The 23,780-nt window shown below is 43.3% G+C and overlaps 1 protein-coding gene across 3 annotated transcripts in view; it reads left to right on the forward strand.

Annotated features, from left to right (window-relative positions):
- Window positions 1-23,780, forward strand: part of MAP3K20 (mitogen-activated protein kinase kinase kinase 20) — a 175,227-nt gene continuing 151,447 nt past the window's right edge. Inside the window, exons 1-2 of one of the 3 annotated variants that reach the window (XM_041721845.1) lie at window positions 1-145; window positions 13,310-13,502. In XM_041721845.1, coding sequence (XP_041577779.1) covers window positions 13,344-13,502 — 159 coding nt within the window. In that variant the 5' untranslated portion in view covers window positions 1-145; window positions 13,310-13,343. Of the gene's footprint in view, window positions 146-12,722; window positions 13,140-13,309; window positions 13,503-23,780 lie in introns of those variants that run through there. The other 2 variants (XM_041721844.1, XM_041721847.1) reach the window with 2 other exon arrangements.

The raw sequence follows: 23,780 nt of genomic DNA on the forward strand, positions 1-23,780 counted from the left end.
CGGGCCGCCGTCCCCCCCCCCCCCCCCGCCCTCGCCGCGCGGGGCCTCGGCGCCCCGGCTGCTGCTCGGCTGCTCCTGCTGCTCCTGCTGCTCCTGCTGCTCCTGCCGCCGCCGCCGCCGCCGCCGCGCCCCGCCCGGGAGCCAGGTAAGGAGCGCGCGGGGCCGCGGAGGCGACGGGGGGCGCTCGCCCGCTCCCGGGCCCAGGCCCCGCCGGCCGCCCCCTTCCGCCCCCTCCCGCCCCGGGCCCGCGCTCCCGGCGGCCGCCCGAGGGCCCCGCGAGGTTGGCGTCCGGAAGGGCGCGCGCAGCCGTCGGCCGTGCCCGGCCCGCGCCCCCGGGGCCGAGCGCCCGCCCGGCCGCCGCCCACCCGGGCCCGGGAGGCGCAGCGCGGGGCTCCGAGGGGCGCAGGCGCGGGCGGCCCCGGGCCGAGGGCTGCGCGGGGCGGGGGGTCCCTCCGCGAGCCGCCGCCGGGCCTCCGCGGGACAGCGGGCAGCCCCCCGGCCCCCGCCCCGGGCCCCGAGCCCTGCCCCCGGGCCTCCGCCCTCGGCCCCGCGGAGGCCCGGGCAGCTCGCAGAGCAACTTCAGCACGCCCGGCCGGCGGCAGGGCCCCCAGCTGCCTTACACGCACACGCACACGCACACGCACACGCACACATGCATGCACACGCGCACAGGCACAGGCGCGCACACACACGCGCACACACACGCGCACACGCAGGTACACACACACGCGCACACGCAGGTACACACACACACACGCGCACACGCAGGTACACACACGCGCACACACACGCGCGCACACACACGCGCACACACACGCGCACACATGCACACGCGCAGGACACGGGCCGCGCCGTGTCAGATGGCTGCATGCGTGTGTTTCTGCCGCACCCCGAGAGGCTCGCAGAAGCCGGGTGGGGAGGGCCTCGTGCGTAGTTAGTTCTGTAGTTTCTTCAATAACGAAAGCGCCGGCCTCCGGGCCGAGCGGGGATCCGCAGCAGGCCCCGGGTTAGGAAGTGTGGCGGGATCCGCGTCCAGGATGCGTGCGAGGCGGTTGCTAACGTGGCCGCTGCTTTCAGCTCGGAGGCTGCGTGAGCTCAGAGCCCTCCTTGCTTCACTGACCTCGGTCGAAGTGAGCAGTCGGGGTTCAGGGGATCCAAACCTACAGACGTGTTGAAAGACAAAAGCAAGTGATTCCAGAGAGTCCACGACTTTTTCTTGCAGTACAGGCCCATCTCCACAGTGAAATTTCACGTCGTTTTTATGATTTTCAAAAAAAAAAAAAAAAGTCTGACGGATGCACTTTAATTATGGTTTTGGTCATTTGCAGAGCCTTTGTTTAAAGTTCCTGCTGCGGCCAGTGGGAGAGATTTGGGAGATTGCAAATGAACATGAATCCGGTTTGTTTGGAAAGAGCAAATTAAGAAAAAGGCCTCATAAAGCAATGTGTACAGTTTAGTCTCTCACAACAGAATTCCTACTGTAACTTTTCTGGGAGGCTTTTTTTTTTTTTTTTTTTGACCTAGAAAATACTGTTTGAATCAAAAGTTACAGTGGTGATAATTCTAGAGTCAATGACCACAGTGCAATGGGAAGGATCCTTTTTTCTTGTCTAGGAAAGCAAAGAGATGACTGGTCTCTTCGTCTTACTCTTTTACGGAACACATAAGACACATTAAAAAGAGAAAAAGAGAGAGAGAAATATCCAGATATTAAGCGGGAGGATTTGGATCTAAAAATGGATGGTCAAAGATCTTGGGAACTAAGGGACCTTCTTGCCAAATAAGGAAACTTGGCAAGCTGCACTGTGTATTTTAAGTTAGCACAAGAGTGAGTGTTATTGGCAATATATTGGCTGAGAGCCTATCTGGAATGAGCAGTGAAACTGACTTTGACAGGGCTACAAAACTATAAACAGGAGTTATGAGGAGCCTGGAGGACTGATCTAGTCAGAGAAAACACTGGAGAAATTACAATGATGTTTCATGAAAGGAGGTCAGACATACAGTGAAGCTATTTGTGTGGAGTAAAAGAGAAAAATGGGCAGTTTTTAGAAATTGTTAGATTCAGAGAAAAGAGAGGAGAGAATCAATGATTTAAAAAAAAAAAAACCAGAAAAAGATGTTTGTGGTGACACAGTACTTCTTGGAATAAGATAGCCTTGTGTCTGTATCCAGAGATATTGAAAATAAAAATCAATTTGGATCATTTGTTTTTCCATTTTATTCTACCCAGGACAGATTGACAGGGAGGGTGTCTTGTCTATCTAAATGTAATAGGAATAGCTAAGGCACCTTTTGGTCCTACTGCAGGGAAGATTTAGGCTACTTCTTTTGTGGCTATTAACCTTGCCCCACTACACACAAATAAGCAGAGTTCCAGCTGTGACCAGAAAACTGTACCTGTTAAGGAAAGAGAACTGTAAATGCTAGAGCTTAGATTGGTTTGCCTGATACATGGGTGCTTTTGTGTCAGACCCTCCTACAGACAGCTGAAGCATCGATTATGCCCTAATAGCAGTTAAATAATCCCAGCACAGTAGAAGATTCTGTGAGAACAAAGCAGCCTCGCATTGACACCCTAACCTCGCATCACAAATGCTAATAGGAAATTAAAGCCTCAAATTGAACTTTAGGTGGATAATAAGCAATCTAATGATTACTGTATTAAGGAAACGGTTTGTTTAAGGCAAAAAAAAAAAAAAAACAAACCAAAACCAGATTTGAAGGAAAGAGCAGAATGATGGAGTGGAAAAAAAAAAAGACATGGTGAAAAAAATGATATGACTTTGAAGTCAGGCCCGAGTTTGAATCCTGATCATGTTACTTGTAAGTTAGGTAGTTGGCTTGGGCAACTTTCATCCCCTTCATCCTCCGTTTTCTCATGTGTAAACTGGGCACCGTAATACATGCCTGCTGCATAAACGTGTGATGCAGCACGTGGAAATGCCTGAAGAACCAGCCCCCGAAACTGCAGCCACCATGACTGAGCGGTAGGAAGAGTATTTTTCCACATTCTCTAATTAGACACAGAGCAAGCTGCCTGTCTCACCTGTACTCAGGTAAGGCTTGCCCTTGGTAGCTGGCCCCGTTCCCAAAACGTACTTCGTGTGTGTTTACAGGCCTGGGAGGTTTTCCTAGCTACTCTCCTGCTTTGAGTGTCCTTATACTTTGTAAAACAGCTTTGTGCACAGCTTTATGATATTTTGGTCAAAGAATCTGAAAGTTATTGCATTTAAATATCTATACACGGATTTTAAAGAACTCAGGAGTTCTATGAGTAGGGGGAAGGCTATGATCTAGAAGACCAAAACCAAAATTACTTGGATCCATTCATATAGCTGGCTTCAAGCACAGCTTATCTTCAGGGGCTAACATCCTTCTGGACCTTCTATAGGAAAACCAAGAGAAGGCAAGGATCGTCATCTAAAGATTTTGGAGTGAATCTTTTCTTATGAAGCTTTTCTACTAAAGTACCCTATTGTGGAGAAGAATGTATTTTTTTTTTTAAGTTACTTATTTATTCATGAGAGACGCAGAGAGAGGCAGAGACATAGGCAGAGGGAGAAGCAGGCTTCCTGCAGGACTCGATCCCAGGGTCCTGGGATCACCACCTGAGCCAAAGGCAGATGCTCAACGACTGAGCCACCCAGGTGCCCCAGAAGAATGTATTTCTTCAGGGATCTGTAAACCTAGCCACAGATACTCCCCCATCTAAGCAAGCACTTTCTTTAAGCACTTTTATATTTAATCTTAAAAATCAAGTGAATTTCTCATTCTCTGCCGTGCTGTTTAATTTTATTGAACCAACCGGTACAAACAGATGACGTGTTTATTCCCCTGGATGTTCAGGTAAAATGGACTTGTAGGACGTGGGTTTATTTATACACCTTCCGCACAGTGCTAGATACCCCCCGTGTGGAGGGGCATGAGCCTGGTTCTGATAAAGGGACGTGCACCATTAGGCTTTGCCACTCCGCCCATCGCAAGGCGGACATGCGGTTCCATTTTGCTGAGAAAAGCATAGCAGTAGATCATCATCCAAAGAGTTTTTATTTTCTGTGGTTATCCTGTGGCTTTCAGCGTGAACAAAGTGCTTTGGAAACGGAGTAGAGGGGAGAGGGGAAAGAATGGTTATAGGAGAGGAATCTGGAACAGAACTCACACCTTCCCAGCCAGTTTGGGAGGAGAAATTGAGGAGTATGGCCCAGTCATCTCCATCATCCCCATCGCTGACTGTGATCACTGCTCCTCCACCTTGCCAGGGACTCTTAGGTCAGGTTCATGATTGTATCCCTCAGAAGGGAGACCATCCATACTTTATTGTAGGTTGATTAGTCATAGAATACTCTTAGGGTTGCTGTTCTGGCTGTTGCAAGAACCTCCTGTCCCACATACCCACCTCCCAATGAACACTCAGTGATAGGCAGCTCACTACTAGACAGACTGGCATATTCTCGCAGGCAACTCTAATAACCAGGAATTCTCTCTGGGATTTTTACATCGGCAGCGCATTCTATAGGGTCTTCCCTGGTTTTAACAATCCCCATTTGCTTTCATCTTATATCAGAGTTGCCAGGTTTTAACTGTCCTATTGACCCTTTTCAGGGAACGTTTGTTCTAGGTAATTAGTCTAAGACAGTACCTGTTTGTCAGATACTTTCTGTTTGACAGAAAATGGCTCAAGGGTAGAAACAAGAGCCAAGTGGCAGCACCATTAGGGATGGGTAGGCCTGCTGAGTGAAGTAAGCCTTGTTTACTCTTGTTTTCTCCCGCCGCCACCACTCCCACCCGCAAACATCTGTGGATTCTTCTTCCAGCCGCCCCATGGAAATGTGCCCTCGCAATGCTCCTTGACTCATAGACTCTGGTCCAGCTCTCTTCCCATGCCTCTAGTCCTTGGACACCAGGCCCTCTGCAGTGACCTCATGTCACGGAATTGTACCTACTTCATGTTGCCTCGTTGGGCTTCTGTTTGAGCACAGGCATATTTCCACACAGTCTTTCTGTGGCATAAGTGCCCCTGCCTCCTACATTCCTGTTTTGCCTCCAGTGACAACATTTCTGGCACGGACATGTGTGTTGCAGAAGTCTGTCTTCATTAATTAAAATATTACAGTACAAATAAGAATGTTGCATTTAGCTAACTCATTTTTACTTTAACCTTAGCTGTAATTAGAGGGATTTGTTGTATGGTGAAGCGTGCGCGCACGCGTGCACACACACACACAATAAAACAGTAGCTGTTCTATTTCTTAGAGTCTTAAAGTCTACTTCTCTCTGCTGTCCATCATCACTAAAGATCCTGTCCACTGAGCCCAACCTGTTCTCTACAGGCTGCTTTTCAGTGGCAGCCTTGGAGGAAGGAAAGAAGGAATATCTATGGTAGACACAATATGAGTTGGTTCTATTTGCATACCTAATCTCCTTTGGCTAGACTTACAGATATTTTTTAAGTGGTATGTATGTATGTATGTATGTATGTATTTATTTATTTATAAAAGATTTTATGTATTTATTCATGAGAGACAGAGAGACTGAGGCAGAGACATAGGCAGAGAGAGAAGCAGGCTCCCTGCAGGGAGCCCGATGCGGGGACTCTATCCCGGGTCTCCAGGATCACGCCCTGAGTCAAAGGCAGATGCTCAACCGCTGAGCCACCCAGGCTTGCCTTTTGAGTGGTTTAAAAACAAAAACAGTAGAAGAGCAGTCCTTTTCTAGAATAGAATCTTAGAATCTTTGCGCTTGCTGTTGTGAACAAATATGCCAAACTTAGGCTTTCCCCATGTTTTAAAGATAAGACCTGTAGAAAAAAAAAAGAATTCATATTATTAATAGTTAGCACCATATTAATAATTAGACCAAGTCAATAATTAGAACCATAATCCAAGTGGTATTTTTTAATACACGTGATAAAGCATATTTTTGTTTTATTCACTAATCTATGTTAAGGAGGCTGCAAAACAATACGAGCATAAATAAATATTAGAGCGGCAAGTTTGGCAAAAGAATTTGTTGAGGGAGGGCTGTTTTCTAAAAGGCTTTTTTGGTCCTATTCAGGTCATTCTAAAATAATTTTGTTTTTTTCCTGTATTGCATCAAAAATAAACTTGTAACTTTTGTGAAGAAGGGAAAAAGGAAAATGTAAATTAGGGATAGAAAAAGAGGAAGAATCTGCATTCAGAAATTATAAGCCCATATAAATCTAAAAGAAAAATTAAAAAAAAGCCCAAAGACCTATTTTCTAGTAAAGTTAGTTCTTTTATAAGGTGGATTTAATTAAGAAAAAAAAGTTATGATTTGCAGGTATTTAATGAAAGTGGTTGCAGTTTCTTAGATCATTTAATAAAGGAAGACAGTGACCAGCATGGAAAGTAGGTAAACTCTAGGAACCTACCAAAGTGAATACTATAATTGAATAAATAGGCCTAGAAACCATTATTTTAAAAGTGCAAAAAAAAAAAAAAGTATCGTCTTTTAGTAACTTATTCTCATGAAAAGGTTTGAAAGAAAATTATAATTACTCACTAATAAGATCTTGCAAAAATGGCCAGAAGCAAAAGCAGCAAACAGAAGAGTGAGAAAAAATGAAAACATTCATAGATAAGAGGGATTTGGGAACCAATAGTACATTTATCTATATATCATTGCTCTGCAAAACTACTGGAGGTGTAAAATGATCTGAAAACAGAGGGAAGAAAACTATGGAGGAAAACATACCTGATGATGAAAGCCAAAGAAGTAAATGGCTAAATATGAAAACAAGAAATATTAAGATACCTTGACAATCATCATTTCCATCTATTGAGTATTGTGTACTGGGTGCTGGTACTACCCAAGGTACTTTCACAGCATCTCCCAATTTCCAGCACCAGGCAGGTTGGGTATTATTGCCAGTGAGAAAACTGAGGTCAGAGAGGCACAGTGCCAGGGCCAAGGTCTAACAGCTAGTAAATTCAGGTTTGCTACTGGCTCTAGCTGGGTCTTTCCCCTGGACCGTGCTGCTTTTGTGTTGAGATAGCTGTTATTTGGAAATAAAACTCATTAAACAAGTCAGATAATATTCTGCAAACTTTTGAGCTAGCAACTGTGAATCATTTGGTAAAAGAATAGATTTCAGATTTTTTATTTATTGGGCCTTTTAGACATTTGCAATGTCAAGGTCAGAAAATGTGTTTGGTTTAAGGTTACCAAGAGGTAGAGGCAGAGTTAAAACCCATTATCTATCTAATTCTAAATCTTGTTTGTTTTTTATAGAATGTTAGCAAGGTCTTTTTTGTTTTATTTTGTTGTTTTAAATTCAGGACAAAAGTCCATTTTTCTTTTTTTTTTTGGATTAGAAAGCTGAAAACTTTAAAGTCAAATAATACTCCACTTAAGGTTTCCTGCCTCCACACATTTTCACTTTTGATAGTTCCTGCTGATGGCGATATATATACGCTTTCAGCAATTTAGTTAATAGTTAAAAATCATTTTTAAATTTCAATTTTAACATTTTTAAAAATTGAAAAAGTCTGTCTTACTATTCAAGTACTCAAATAATTGGACTCCACCACATTAGTGATTTTCAGCATTTTCAGTGCTGTGACACCCTGTTAGCTTTGATTTTTGTAATATTTCTGCTTTAACTTACCTTTCTGCGCTGTGTGGTAGATCCTTATTAATACTTAAAATAGCTGTGAGGGTTTATGAAACAAAAGTTAAAATGCTACAAAATTAGACTGGGAATTGTTACATGGAGAAAAATTGCCTTTCTTGGGTAAAAGCTATTATTTTAATATGGTGGGATGTAAACATCATTTGATGGGCATATTAGGTTAAATATATTTATATAGATTACTCATTGTTAAATTCGGTTTTATTCACTGGAGAATGCATCTGAAAAATGAGAACATAATTTCATTAGCTGGTAGTCTTCCCCAAGATGCTCTAAGTACAATTAATCAGCAACTCAGATTTTCCATTCTTCTGATCATAAGTTGATCCTCTTAGAATAATGATTTTAAATTAGCTCAAGGGGAAAAATAAATATACAGGTATCTTCCACTTTTTGAAAATTTGCAACACACCACTTTGCTTTTATGAAAGACCTACCTTGGTGCCTGTTTTTACTAACTGAAAGAAATCCGAAGAGGATTTTCACATTTAGGGAAAAAAGGTGTGAAGGGAAATTGCCTTCAGTGTTTGTTTTGCAGTGAGCTGATATAGAGGCGGTAGGCACCCCAAACTTCTCTCACCTCCCTCCCCTACCACACTCAGCATCTCAGCATGCAGCTGCTGTAGCTTTAAACCGTGTCTGAGAGCATCTGTACTTTATTTATCTTGACTTATTTTGTGCATCTGTTAGCAAGGTATGTCTAAAATCCCAGAAAAGTCTAAAATTGTCAATTTAGGCATCTGGAAATACTCAAACTTTTTTCCATGTAAATTAATGGCAGTTGCTTTTATGCTTTATACCATTTTGGGTAACAAAAGGTCTCATAGGAAAACTCTCCTCTCGTATGGTGGGGGGACCCTGTATGTGGTCTGACACCCATATGGATGGCAATGGGAATCTCAATCAGGTTTTTCAGCTAAGTCCATGATGGTTTGCCAAGCTCACTGGAGTTAAAACCTGTACTCACATACCCCGGAATTGTTAGTCTCTTCAGTAATAAGATGGGGCTAAATTTTTTATGGTCTTAATAAAACATTCAAGTAATTACAGAGTTCCATTCACACATAGCCATTTTCCAAATGGCAGGATGTATCACAAAGTGAGTAACAGTGATTCTGGGAAGGACATGAATAGAACATGATTAGTTGCCTCACCTCAAGGAGGGAAGGTCCTGGAGAACTATACTTCTCAGTGGTCAGCCTTCCTCTGGTGTTCTTAGGTCCCTTTCAACTGTAGCTGATCCTGCCTCAATTCATCCATGTTCCCTGGATTTGCTCTGTACCAAACGTTTAGATTTATTGATCTCATCCTGGTTCAGATCTCTAGGTTTGTTTTGAAAAGAACTTCCTTTTTTTCCCTCTTGCTGTTCTTCCTCTTTTTCTTCCTTCTCCTTTAGACTCATAGACACCCACTTCTGGAGTCCCAAACATACTCTCCTCAGTTTCCCAAAAGGCCTACGCAGCAGTTTTCAAATCAGAATTTTCTTCACAGTCCTCTGGGGAGAACTTGTAAACACTACAGAGCTCAGAGATTCCTTAGCCTGTTTGAAATCTTTCTAGCTACAAAAGGTATGATGGAAGGACAGCCAGAAACTATTTATTCATTCATTTATTCATTCATTCAGCAATTTTTGAATGGAAAATGTGCGACGTGCCTGGCTGTGTACTTAAGTGCTGAAGATCCAGATGTAAATAGAAAAAAAGTTTTGCCTTTAAGGGATTTATAGTCTGGTGGGAAGATGAATGAATAAAGAAAGGCACTAAGGCACAGAGGAGAATCTATTTCTGTTTATGAGACTTGAAGCAGAGAGTTGAGGACAGGAGTTTCCCAGGCAGAGGAAGACATTCAAAGTAGAACTAGCTTGTGCAAAGGTATGGGGATAGACGTGAGAGAGGTTAGCATGAACTGAGAACTGCAAGTAGTTCCTCATGTGTGTATGGGGAATGAGAAAACAAGAAGTAAAAGCTATAAGTGGTAAAAGAGTAACACAAACTTTCCCAGAATTAAAAGACATGAATTCACTGAGAGTACGGGCTGAGAGGATTCACTGAATGTCCTACCAACGAATGGTAGGAAGGACTTCTAAACACTCTTCAACTTGTCCTATTAATTTCAGGTTTCTGGAAAGGAACACAGGGTTCTCAAAGCTTTCAGAGAAGTAACAGTATAAAAAGAATTAGTTACCAGAGCAGCATCAGGCTGCTTTATAGCCACATTAGAAACTTAGAAGACTATGAAGTAATACCTTTGAAATTATAAGGAAAATTATTTCCTCCATAGAATTGCAAACCTAGCCAGGCTACTGGTGAATGAAGATGTTTTAAGACAGAGTCTCGATTAAACCAGGAAAGAGAAACCAGGGGATTCAAGGACAGGGCTTCTCACAAAGGAGAAGGTGAAGGAAATTTTAGGATGATGGTGAGTAGAAGTCCCAGTCCAAGTCAGGCCTAGATAGCAACCATCCAGCCAGATAGAATCAAGATGAAGAGTACAGGGAGAATGTCTCTAAGAAAACAATAGAACACTTTCTCCCAAATTACCTGATGTTTTTTATTTCATTAGAGGAGTTTTTGCAGTTCTTGGGAGAGTTTGATGAGGTATGTAAGTGCTGAGAATATAAAAAGCTAAGCCAGGGGGTGCCTGGGTGGCTTAGTCTGTTAAGCATCTGTCTTTGGCTTAGGTCATGGTCCCAGGGTCCTGGAATTGAGCCCCATGTGTTGGTGTCTCTGCTCAGTGGGGGGTCTGCTTTCCCCTCTGCCCATACCCCTGCTCGTGCTCTCTCAAATAAATGAAATCTTTCAGGGGGGTGGGGTGGAGTGGGAAGCTAAGCCAACAACAAAAACAGAGAAACTAATAACTCTAGGAGAAACAAAAAGTTATCCAAGAAAGAAAAAATCATTGAATTCTACACAGTACTCCTGGGATTATTTACTTTGTCTACAATAGTTAGACTCCTGAATTGATTTAACTAAATGTTACAGTATAGTTGGAAGCTGGGAGGACTCGGCAAGTGTGACATATTTTTATGCAAGGAGTAATGGGAGTATATGGAAACTAAATTCTTTTCTTCCATAGGGAGAAATGAATAGATAATATCTGTAATGGAACACCAAGAAATAGCAATATGAACACATTTTTTAGAAATATGGAAGTAAATAGAAAAAATGTTAAAGAAGTTGAAATTAGTTTCCTCTGGAGAGAGATGTGGATGTGGGGAGGGGTAGAGCAAGAGAGTTCTATTTTTTTTTATTATAAGCTTTGTAGTCCTATTTTATTTTTATACTTTGATAAAAATAAAAATGATTGATAGCAGTATAGACTTAGCATTGGTAACACTGAGGGAATCTTGCAAGTGGTGTTTTGCATTTTGTTGAACAAACTTTTTAGCTTGCATATTCTATGTTCCTACCTTTGGCACATTCCTAAATATTATTTAAACTTTTATTTCCTCTTTTCTTTCTTTCTTTTTAAAGATTTTATATATTTATTTGACAGAGAGAATGCACAAGTAGGAGCGAGCACAAGCAGAGGGAGTGGCAGGCAGAGGGAGAGGGAGAAGCAGGCTCCTTGCTGAGCAGAGTCTGATGTGGGCCTCTCTCCCAGGATCCTGGGATCATGACCTGAGCTGAAGGCAGATACTTAACTGAGCCACCCAAGTGCCCCCAAACTTTCTTCTTTTCTGTAATTAACTGAATATGAATTGAAGCAAAAGTTAGTAAGGTAAATTGTCGACTCACATATGTATATAGCTTTAAAGTTTTTTTCCTCTGTGGTTTTATGTAGACAGTGAGCTAACTTTTAAACTTTATATGACAAACAATTCTCTCTCTTGCCTTCTCCCCAGAGTAGAGCAGAGTTTGACTTTGTGTAAGAAATCATCATTCTCGGGGCGTCTGGCTGGCCCAGTAGGTAGAACATGTGACTCCTGATCTCAGAGTTGTGAGTTCAAGTCCCACACTAGGCATAGAGCTTACTTTAAAAGAAAAAAAAAGAAGAAGAAGAAATTGGCATTCCTCAGTGACATGGTGTTCCTAAAATGGGATTGCTCGTCAGCTGCACATTAAGATCTCTGAGCCAACTGTGTACATCACTCAGCAGACCTTCCAGTTGTTTATGAAGAAATTTTGTCAATTTATATAGATACAAACTGCCTCCTTCACCTTTTTATTTTGAAAATAATCAAACCTCAAGAGAAATGGAAAGACTAGTGAAACACTCAAACAACTTTTACCTAGATTCACCAGTTCTTAACATTTTTGCCATATTTGCTTCCTTTCCCTCTAGACCCATGCACTATTTTTGGAGGTGGAAGGGGGGGGTCAAACCATTTTAAATTAAGTTGTAGGCATAATTCTTAAGTGTGTCCCCCAGTAGATCTCCCAAGAATAAGGACATCCTCTTATCAAAGCAAAATACCATTAATATCCACGAATAAAATAATAGTACCTAATAGATAGTTGGTATTCAAATTTCCCCAAAATCCCAGTAATACCTTCTATAGATTTTGTTTTTTGATTCCAGTATCCAGTTTGTGGTCATGCATTGCATTTAGTCATCACATTGATTTCTGTCTCCTTATGCTAGAAGTTTTCCTGCTTTTTAAAATAAACTCTCATGACATTGACAGTTAGGAGGACCCCACCCCAGGTGTTTTGTATACATACGGATTTATCTTTTTGCTCCCTCATTGTGAGATTCTGGTTTACAGTTTGGCAAGACTATGTACACAGACTTTTGTTATCCGCCTGCTTTTTTATGCAGGTTCAAAATTTTAGTCCTTTGTTTTCTTGTTTGTATGTTTTTATTTTGTTTTTCCTGCTGGTCTGTGGTTCGGCACGGTGTGTAAGGAATGACCACTTCCCCAGATAATAGTAAAACTCCTTAGACCGCAGAAGACTATCACTGTAATAATCTCTGGGAGGGGTAATCTGTTCCTCTGGAGACAAACATAATATTTTTTTTTAAACATTCTTGGCAGAGTTCTTTGGATGACTTAATATATTGTAATCAGGGGCAAATTTTCTACTCTTTAATTAAATTCTGCTACGGTGTACAGCCCAGGGAGCCACTTGTAGAAAACACTTGGCCGGCTTCTCTATCATCCCTAAATGGAACCTTGGCTTTTGGGATATAAACCCTGAAATTGGCCTTCAGTCTGCAGCATCGTGGCCCTGCTCGTGCCAGGATGCCCAGCTGGTTAGGTTATGATGTATATTTTGTGTGCAGTGCGCACAACGTGGAGAGCGGGCATGCCTCGGATGCCGGAAGAGCTATGCAAGCCTGCTGTTGAAAGCATGCCTCCGGTTTGTCAGGCTTCGTGATAGACCTGATGACACAGTAGCCTTTAGGCAGAGCTGCTCTCCATGTGCAGGAAGCACCGCTACAGGTTTTGTCAGGGGGGAAATCCGAGCCATTTCTCCGTGAACAGCTGTGTTTCAAAGTCTGGACAAGTTGCTGTTGACTTTTGTTTGCATGGGCTGCCAGGGTACGTGTTTTCCTTCTGATTTGTTTATAGCCTTGCTTTCCTTTCTCCTAAGTCATCCAGGTTCTTTCTGGAGGTTTCACAGCACTGGCTACACATTCCCTAACGTGGGATTCGGAGGATTTGTTCTAGTATTTTTATAATCCAACTTTTCTTTTTCTTTCTCTCTGCAGATTTTGTGGGAGTCTAATACTTTGTCATTATGAGATGTCGTCTCTCGGTACCTCCTTTGTGCAAATTAAATTTGATGACTTGCAGTTTTTTGAAAACTGCGGTGGAGGAAGTTTTGGGAGCGTATATCGAGCCAGATGGATATCCCAGGACAAGGAGGTGGCTGTAAAGAAGCTGCTCAAAATAGAGAAAGAGGTAAGGTCTTTTTCTGCTCTCAGAAATGGTTGTGATTGCACTTATGTAAGCTTTTCAACCGAGTCAGAGGTCACAGGCTGTCAGGGACCTAGCAAGCGAGGCCTTTGGGGCTGATCCATGAGGCTGTTTCCCAATTTCCATTCTGGGAGCCCCATAAATAGAAATCACTGCCACGTGTGTGTTAGGGTTGAGTTCTCCTAGGGGTCATCTGAACTGAGAGGATTTCTTTCCATGGCATGAAAGACCGAATGTTCTCTGAGCTCTCATCGAGGGTGAAGGTGAGGCTTCAGCCCTTCTTAGGCTTCAGGCGTTTCTTTTCCCTAGGTCAGCCGAGAGGGGTCAGTAAAGAGTAACGTGTGAAAATTTTATTCCCTTTCTATTTTGGGTTTCGTGAATTTGTGGCCATCAGGAATTGTCTTTTAAAAAATACAAAGCATTATTGTTCTACTGAAATATACACAATAATAGTTTCTTGGATTTCACCTCGAAGCCAAAAGTGATGAACTTTGTTTAATAAAGAATTAACAGATGCTAGACAAAGAGCTGCCCTATTCATAAAATCAGAAAAGAGTCTTGGCTTCCAGAGTGTGGGACTTGTGCTGGTCCTTCATCTTCGGTACATATGCCCTTCATCTTCCTTAGAAATATGACACAGCTTGGTCACCACGTTCAGTTTGGTACCTGGAGAGTAAAGCTAATTGTGGAGCTGACCTGCAGGGGCTCAGTGGCAGTGATAGCTTTTAACAGCTACCCTCTGTAGCTTGCTTTGGTCATTTCTATTTATGTCCTCTTTTGGCTAATTATTGTTTTTTTTCCCCATGTCTTTTTAAAGTGAACTTTCCATAAATATCTTTTAATCTCCCCTGGATGATTTCTTTCTTTCTTTTTTCTTCCCCCCCTTAACTGTTGTCAGTGAACCATAGCAATTGATTAGAGAAGGAAACCCAAATGGCAGCACTTTGTGGCATTTCCTCCCAGCAGTGCTGTGTGACTGTGTGATCACCAGCTGGGTTTCCAGTTGTTGAAGCCAGATGAGAAGGTCTAAGATATTTCTGCCTTGGGGTACCAGGAGGTTGTGGAAAGCATTACGGAGCGATAGCTTTTAGTGCCAGTGTGTACACTATACAGAAGGGTGCTAGGTAGAAAAATAGTAGCCAATTAGTAAAACCATTTATTACTCTGGATGGACCTACCTTCTTTTATCTAGTGAACTTTTAAGCCCTTTACAGGCAAGCATTATTGTACCCATTTTATGGATGGGAAAATAGAGACTTGAAAAATATATTAAGGTGCCTCAGGAGGGGCAGTTCAAATCCAGGAGATCAGAACCCCTGTTCTGTGGTTCTTAACTCTGAAATCTGTAGTTGACCAGATTGGGGAGAAAATAAGCCAATTCTATCCAATTTATATTCAAAATACTTAAGCATGCTAATATTTATAAGCATTAGGTCTTGCAGCTTCAGTAAAGCACACATGCTCTAATATGGTTATTGAATGTGAGAAAGACTTTTTGAATCATGGAACAAATTTTGACAGGAAAACAGTCATTGCAACCTATTTGTCCCCTCCCCATAATACTTTTTTTTTTTTTAACTATCTTTGAGAAGCTAGGAAAATGACATAGGAAAGCACAGGGGTGAAAATAGGAATTGGAAACTACAAAGTCCTGCTCTTGTGTAGGATTTTAACCTAAATGTGTGTCATTCAGAAATTAGGTGTCCAAAAAAGGACTTTTTATGGCAGTTTTTTCCAACCTCAGGATCCAATCAGGATCACATATTGCATTAATTGCTATATCTGTTTAGTCTGCTTTAACTGAACGTTTTCTCCATTTTTGTCTTTTAAACTTGGACATTTTTGAAGAGTGCAGGACTGTTTTGTAGAATGTCCCTCTTTTTGGGTTTATCTGATTTCCTCTTCCTCTTGCCTAGTTTAAGGTTATGCAGTTTTGAAGTAGTAATACTTCACCGGTCATGTGCCCTTGGCATATCTTAATGGGAAACTACAATGTCCATTTGTCTTGTTACTGGTAATACTAATTTTGAACCCTCGACTAAGAGGGGTTTACCCAGTTTCTCCATAGTAAAAATACCTTTTTTCCATCTGTAATTAATAATTAAGCTGTTGGAAGATACTCTGAGGCTATGTAAGTATCTTCTCTCAACAAAAGTTACCCAATGTTTTAAGCATCTGTTGGCAATTCTTGTTTATTTATTTTTTTAAATTTTTTTGGCAATTCTTGTTTAAATGAGATATTATTATAAAGCAAAAAGGTCTAGCGTAAGTGAAAGCCTTCCTTTCTTCACTTATTTATTCACCTATTCATTCATTGTTTCATTGTAGACTTTTAGATTCTTTTTAAAATTCAAAATGTTACATTATATTACTGTTGTTATTCCCTTTCATGCTGAAAATGTCCCAATGCAAGAGTCCCTTCAAGTTAGTTCCTGTGTCCTTTTGATGTCTCCATCACTTTTTAGCATTTCCTTATTTTCTGGCACAAGAAGATGTTCCAGGCTGATCTCTTTCCTGCAATCAGCCATTTCTTCAAGAAGCCCAGGTTCAGGGTACCTGATTTGAAACCATGATATTTAGAAACCAAGATTTGGATACTCGTTTGGCTTAATGTAGACTTGCTTTAAAAAAAAAAGCCTTTGGGGACCCCTGGGTGGGCACAGTTGGTTTAGCATCTGACTCTTGGTTTCTGCTCAGGTCATGATCTTGAGGTTGTGGGATTGAGTGACGTGCAAAGTCTGTTTGAGATTCTCTTCTTCCCCTGCCCTTCCCTATCCTATACTCACTCTTCCTCAGATAACGCAAATCTTAAAAAAAAAAAAATTAAAAGAGCCTTTGTTCTTTGGGAGGAAGAATGGTTACAGATAAATTTTACTTATACAAGCATTTAATTGAAGCATTAATATGGCTAGCTATGATTTGTGATCGTGTGTTAGGGATGTAAATTGGTAAACTACTTGGAAAGAGATTAGCAAAAATGTATCAAAAGTCTTAAAATATTTACTCTCTTTAAGCCAGCAATTTTACTTCTATGACTTCATCCTAAGGAAATAATCAGAGATATGCAGAAAGATGGATATAATAGGCTGCTCATCTCAGATGGATAATGGTGAAGAACTGGAAACAACCCAAGTATTCTGTAACAAATTATCTTTTAAATTATGCTACTTCTCAAACACACACACACACACACACACACACACACACATATAGGCAAATATGGGAGGTGATAGATACGAAAGGATTCACACAGTGGAAGTAACACAGTACATATGTGTAGTAAAATGTTTTATACTTTTAAAATATTACAATTTTATTTGTTGATTATGCCTCAGTAAAGCTGCAAAAAATTATTCTACTTCTGTACGATGGAATTCTGTTGCATTTGGAAGAATATTTAGAGAACTAAGGAAATGCACGTTATTATGTCGCTAAGTGGTAAAGCAAGCTACAAAGCATCATACATACATAGTAAAGTCTTGGGTGTCTGCTTGGTGTCTGTTTGGTGTTTTTATTTTTTTCTTATACTTCTGTTGTTTTCCATATTCTTCTATACTCTCATATTTCCCCTCAACAGTTTATTGTGAAAATTTCAAACATAAAGAAGAGTTGAAGGAGTTTTCTAGTGAACATCTATATGTCTACCGTCTAGGGTCTGTCATTAACATAAATACTTGCTTCATCACATATATATTCAGCTATGTGTCCTTCTATCCATCAATCCATTTTGATGTAATTCAAAATAAGTTGCATGCATCAGTACCTTTCCCATTAAATACTTCAGCATGCATATTATTACCAGAGTTTAGTAGGTGTTTACTGTTTTGTTTCCTTTTGAGGTAAAATTTACATACAATGAAGTGCACAGATCACTCAGTTTTGACAAATATGAACACTGCGTGAGCCATATATTTACTTTTATAATTGGAAAAAATAAAAAAAATTATAGCTCTGACAGTCTATGTCACTTTCTCAGGATGTTCAAGTGAATGGAGTTTTATAAAATTCTTCAATATGTCACAGATTACTAATTTTCCTGTCTCAGCATGTGCGCCTAAAATGTTTAATGTTTACTTTTCTATCGATTTTTTTCAAAGAATTCTTCAGTGATAATTTAGCCTATGTTAGTTGCAGATTTACTTACGGTGCACTATTTATTTTTGTTAAGAATTTCAACAGGAAAAAATAATATCTGAAGGATATTATTATAAAGGTAAGGAAAGAAGTCATTATCGTATCTTTTTGGTAAATCTCAGATGAGTTGAGATCGAACAGTATTGTTTAGGCAGAAATTGAAGCAGGAAGTGGAGAAGGCAGGGAAAGATATTGCAGGTCAAGGTCCTCTTTCCAAGCGCTGACCTCACACAGCACAGAGAATTAGTTCATCGGCTTCACGACCCTTTTAGAAAGGCTAATCACAGCAGCTTCATTTTGCTCTTGTAGTATATTTAATGGTATGTTAAACCAGACATGTCTGCACATGATATGTTTTTCCAAGAGATGGAGACCTGCGAGCATTTATGTTACCTTGATATCTGTGGGTCTTCTCCTACTGATAGTAGGAAACCAGACTTAAGTATGAGATACGAAAATGATTCCTTTTGTTTCCCCAAAAGAACTGAAAGGAAACAGTGTTCAAGAGGTGTGAAATATGAGGATTTTTGCCTTGCCTTTTGCAAAGCACCACTCCCTTTATTTTAAAACACACACACACACACACACACACACACACACAAACAAACTTACCAAATTTGTCGTAGAAATGTTGAAATCAGATAAATTCAGGTTTTGAAACTGTCCCACGCTGTATCTATAATTAAAGAGAGAACATCAAAATGTCAAAACAGGGCATAAGAAGAGGAACTACCAAGCAGCTTTTGTATCAAGGGGGAAATGCCGGTGAGAAACAGAAAATACACTCTTGAAATCGACACAGAGAACTAAAAGGAAAAGCTTCTCTTACCCGGACTTCACCAGCCCCAGGGCGTTTAGCGGCTCACCCAAGGCTGGCAGATGTTTTTATCACTTTCTTAGCCCCGGGGAGACCCGTCTTCCTTTGCTCTGCAGTTGTGGGGCTGACTTTTCACTAAAGAACCGTTTGCTCGGACTGCGGTGGGAGCGCCGGCTCTGGACGCAGTAAGGAGGCCTGAAACGGCATCACCGATCTTGTAAGTCGTCTCCTATTCAGGTGCATTGATAGGACCGAGGCAAACGGGAGTACCGTGGCTGCCCACGCCCGCCGTGGGGTTCTGGCACGTGTGGGATCCCCCGGGCCGGCGCGGCAGCAGGCCGCGGGCACCTCCGGGCACCAGCGGGCCGACCTCGCTGCCGCAGAGCTGGCAGCCGAGCCTCTGCGGCTGCGCCCTCGGGTGCCCGCGCCCGGTGCCAGCCTGGGTGCTCCCCCGGCCCCTTCCCTCGGGTGCCCGCGCCCGGTGCCAGCCTGGGTGCTCCCCCGGCCCCTTCCCTCGGGTGCCCGCGCCCGGTGCCTGCCCGGGCGCTCCCCCGGCCCCTTCCCTCGGGTGCCCGTGCCCGGTGCCAGCCTGGGTGCTCCCCCGGCCCCTTCCCTCGGGTGCCCATGCCCGGTGCCAGCCCGGGCGCTCCCCCGGCCCCTTCCCTCGGGTGCCCGCGCCCGGTGCCAGCCCGGGTGCTCCCCCGGCCCCTTCCCTCGGGTGCCCGCGCCCGGTGCCAGCCTGGGTGCTCCCCCGGCCCCTTCCCTTGCGGGTCCTGCCCTGAGCTCCGCTGAGGCAGCGCCCGCACAGCTGTTCCATCCCCGGCAGGATTTGCCCCTTCTGGATTGTTCTGCATGTGGGTCAGTGGCCTCCAGACTGTGCCCTTTGGCCCCGGAGCATCAGGCTGCCCCTGGGAACGTGTTGGAAGCCGCGCTCCAGGGCCTCCCATTGCAGAGTCCCCAGCTCCGGCGGTGCCTGGCAGCGGCGGCCGAGCCTACCCGCCCCCCCCCCCCCCCCCCGCAGTCGGAGGGCAGGTGCAGGGCAGGTGCAGGGCAGGTGCAGGGCAGGTGCAGGGCAGGCGCGCGTGCTGGGGCCTCGGGCGTCGGCGGTGGTTTGGAACGTCAGGTGACCGTGTCCCGCCGGCGGTGGCCTAGAGGCTGTGGGATCCCGGGCCCCCCCCCCTGCCTCCCCAGCACCCACGCCCGGGCTGGCACGAGGGTGACGTGGGATAACACGCGGAGAAGGGCTCGCAGCTCGGAGCGCCGCTGACAAGTCGCCAGCGCGGACAACGGTCCCCTGGCAGGTGCACGGCACAACCGCCCTCTGCGGTCAGCCTGGCCATGGGGCCACGTTTGGGGGAAGCTCCAGTTGGTGGTTTGCTAGAACCTTACGTGGGGGAAGGTGCCGGAGGCCGCGTTTACAGGCCCTGGTGCCCTCCCAGCCCTGGGGCGAACCCCGAGGGCCAGGGCGGCTCTGCCTTCCCCGATGCTGTGGGATGCTGTCGATGCTGTCGCCGTCCGACCATCCTCCCTGTCCCAGGTAGCCCTGCTGCAGCCCCATCCCCCGGGCGGCTCCCCGGCGCACCAAGCCCCGCGGCCTCCGCCCTGCCCGCCTCCCCTGGGCCAGCCCGGGCCTGCCCCTTGACCTCTGCTCCGTCCTGGGGCCGGTCCTGCGCGGGCACACCCGCAGCCTCTGTCCCTGAGCCCCGGGGGGGGCACCCACGGGCTGTGCCGACTGCTGGGGGTGGCTTCCTTCAGCTGCGTGGTGCCGGAGCTCCCAGCTCTTGCCTTCTCTGTAAGGTCTCTGCTGTGTGATTTTTACAAATGCTCCAGCTTTTCCACCCTTTGGGCTGCCCTGCCACTCCTGCTTAGGAAATTTTAAACAGTTCAGAGTGCCATATACTTCAACGTTGGTGCACCACGTGTAAATCATCACTTAGAGGATAAGCACTGTTAAATAAATCATCTTATTTCATATATTTTTTAAAGATTTTATTTATTTATTCATGAGAGACAGAGAGAGAGAAAGAGAGAGAGAGGCGGAGACATAGGAGACATAGGCAGAGGGAGAAGCAGGCTCCATGCAGGGAGCCCAGCATGGGACTCGATCTCGGGACTCCAGGATCATGCCCTGGGCCATAGGTGGTGCTAAACCGCTCAGCCACCCAGGGATCCCTCATCTTATTTCATAATTAACGTAGTCCTCATCCTGGGATTGAGCCCCGGCTCCAAACTCAGTGGGGAGTCTGCTTGTCCCTCTGCCCCTCCCCCTGCTCATGTTCTCTTTCTCTCAAATAAATAAAATCTTTAAAAATAAATAAATAAGTATCTAGAATTTTCTTCTTTGTTTTCTAGTGAAGACAGGAAGTCACACAAAGGGTATACTGAGCAGCTATCCATCACTCAGCCTGTCTCTGCATGGCAGTTTCCTTACTAGGAGCTGATAATTTAAGACCTCCCCCCCCTCCAGGTGAACTACTCGAAAGAGATTTAAGAAATTAGACACATATTGAACAAATGTATATGTTAAACGAGTAAGCACGTATTGCTGATGTTTCTGAGGGCTGCACAAACCTTAGAGGAGAGGTAATCGTCGCTGGGGAAAAGCCATAGGAAGGGCTTCTCCTAGAACCAGGGGGGTTTAGAACTGAATTTGATTAGAAAGTCACCTGAATTACAAATAATGTTCTTATCATGATCTGTGAATTGCAGTTACATGCAGACAAGCATCACTTTTGGCTTTTCTTCAGATTAATGATGTGACCATAAAAATCTTTAATCTGCAACAAAAGCCCCTATTCCTCCTTATTTTTGCTGCTCAGTTGTTTTACATTTTTACAGTCCTTTCAAAACTTTGTTAGATTACATGTTTACTTGCATGTGGAAGTTATTTTTGATTGGCCATGTGAGGAACATTAATTGCAAACTGTTATTTCAACTCTTCATTAAAGTATTATTGATCTCGGTATGTTAAGCAATAAGCATTTCGGTTAGTTAATATTATCCAGTTAATTAATATCCAGCCGTGCTCTAAATATTGTGCTGAAATCAAACCAATGAATGCATTCCAATAAAAATGTTGTGTCCTGACTGGTGTAATACAAAGGTAGGTTCTTTCTTTATAAAAAGAGTATGAAGCACCAATTGAATTTCTGAGAAATTCAGAGCCAGATACAGAGAGAACAACTGAAAAATTGGAGAAGAGCCATCCATGAGTATTTCAGACAGTTTCAAAATAGATATGATTGGCTGTTAATCTTCACAATAGGATTATGTCACTTGGTTATTAATAAGGTATCTAGGGGTGCCAGGGTGGCTCAGTTGGTTAAGTGTCTGACTTTAGCTTGGGTCATGATCTTGTTGTCTTGGGATTGAGCTCTCGGCTCCAGGCTCAATGGGGAGTCTCCTTGTCGCTCTGCCCCTCCCCCTGCTCATTCTCTCTCTTTCTCTCTCAAATAAAATCTTTAAAAATAAATAAATAGGTATCTAGAATTTTTTTCTCTGTTTTCTAGTGAAGACAGGAAGTCACACGAAATTACCCAAGATAGAGACTATCTTATTAATTTTTTTTTTATTCATACCTAATTCCTGCTCCTGGTTAGGACACCCAGTTCCTGTCTGAATATTGCTTTTGATGACATGTGAGATGCAGGCTGTTTAGTTTTGGAACAGTTTAATTCTTAGAAAGTTCTTTATAGTGTAACTTCTAGGCATTGATAATGGGTCTGACTCTGGGGCCACATAGAACAAATCTTACCCTCTTCTGTATGTCAGCTACTTGAGCACAGGATCTAGATCTTACTGATCTTTGTATTTCCTGAGCTCACTATAAACAATCTGTACATCTATAGGGTACAAGTAAACAAAATAATAAACCGGGTGTTCACACCTCAGCTTTTTTTCACTTGTGAGATTTACAGAAAGGTCTTGTATTCCTGACTCTAGAAAAAATGCAATTTGCCATTCCTAGTCTACTTCGTAGCTTTTCCTTCTTCATGTTTGGCTGAGTTTTTGAGTTCTTAGTAAATTCATTTGTCTTTGAATGAAAGCTTCTATTCTATAGCAGCTAGGGAGGATTTTCCTGGCCATGGTTCTTACTTTTTTGTTTTTTAAAGATTTATTTATTTGTTTTTTTTTGTTTGTTTATTTATTTATGATAGAGAGAGAGGCAGAGACACAGGCAGAGGGAGAAGCAGGCTCCATGCAGGGAGCCCGATGCAGGACTTGATCCCGGGTCTCCAGGATCGCGCCCTGGGCCAAAGGCAGGCACCAAACCGCTGAGCCACCCAGGGATCCCCCCCTCCTTTTTTTTAATGTGTTTCCAAAACAGAAATCCAAGATGCTTTTTTCTTAGCTCTGTTAATATCAGATGTTCATTGATCGATGACCTGAGAAAAGTTAAGGTGTCCTAAATGAAATGAGACTGCCAGAATCTTAATAACTTGAGAATATGACTTTTATCCCTGTTGCTGGTTGTCTGAAAATAGTGCCTGGTAAAATCAGCTACACTGATAAGGATGGAAATATCTGGTGAGTGTGTGTGCAGGCTCTGTGAAAAGAGGAGGGGACTATATGGCTGCTCTGCTTTTTAAAGAGAGATTATATTAAGCAATTAATGAACAGAATCAGCTTAACTCATTGAATTTTTATAACATGTAGAACAGCACTTCCTTCAGTGGGAAACTAAATTGCTTCTGTTATTAGAACTGTAGTTGTAGGGATCCCTGGGTGGCTTAGGGGATCCCTGGGTGGCTCAGCGGTTTGGTGCCTGCCTTCCGCCTGGGGCATGATCCTGGAGTCCCGGGATTGAGTCCCGCATCGGGCTCCCTGCGTGGAGCCTGCTTCTCCCTCTGCCTGTGTCTCTGCCTCTCTCTCTCATGAATAAATAAATAAAATCATTTAAAAAAATACATACATTAAAAAAAAAAGAACTGTAATTGTAGAGTTGATCATAAGCAACAGGTATTCATTTTTATGTCATCTGATGGGTATTTTTTAATGCAGTACACAGGTTCGTTGGCATCTAAACTGACTTTTCCTAAACCAGTTCAACTGTGGGCGAATCTTTAAAGTCATGAAACTGGGACAACTTTTTCCCCTTAAAATCTCAGGACAGGTTCTTAACCACAAACTAAGGCCCTAAGTGTAATCTGCATTCTTCCTTGGGAAAGAGTTTATACTCCGAAGAGCCCGGGAATTGTGGCTAGGGCCAGGGTACATGTCTCGGAACAATGAGGATATGTGGGAAACTCTGCTTCTAGGTAGACTTACCTCATCTGCCTAACAGACCAGGAACAGACTTTTAGTAAGAGATT

Source organism: Vulpes lagopus, chromosome 11 (genome assembly GCF_018345385.1).
Source record: "Vulpes lagopus strain Blue_001 chromosome 11, ASM1834538v1, whole genome shotgun sequence".
NCBI classification, from domain to species: Eukaryota; Metazoa; Chordata; class Mammalia; order Carnivora; family Canidae; genus Vulpes; species Vulpes lagopus.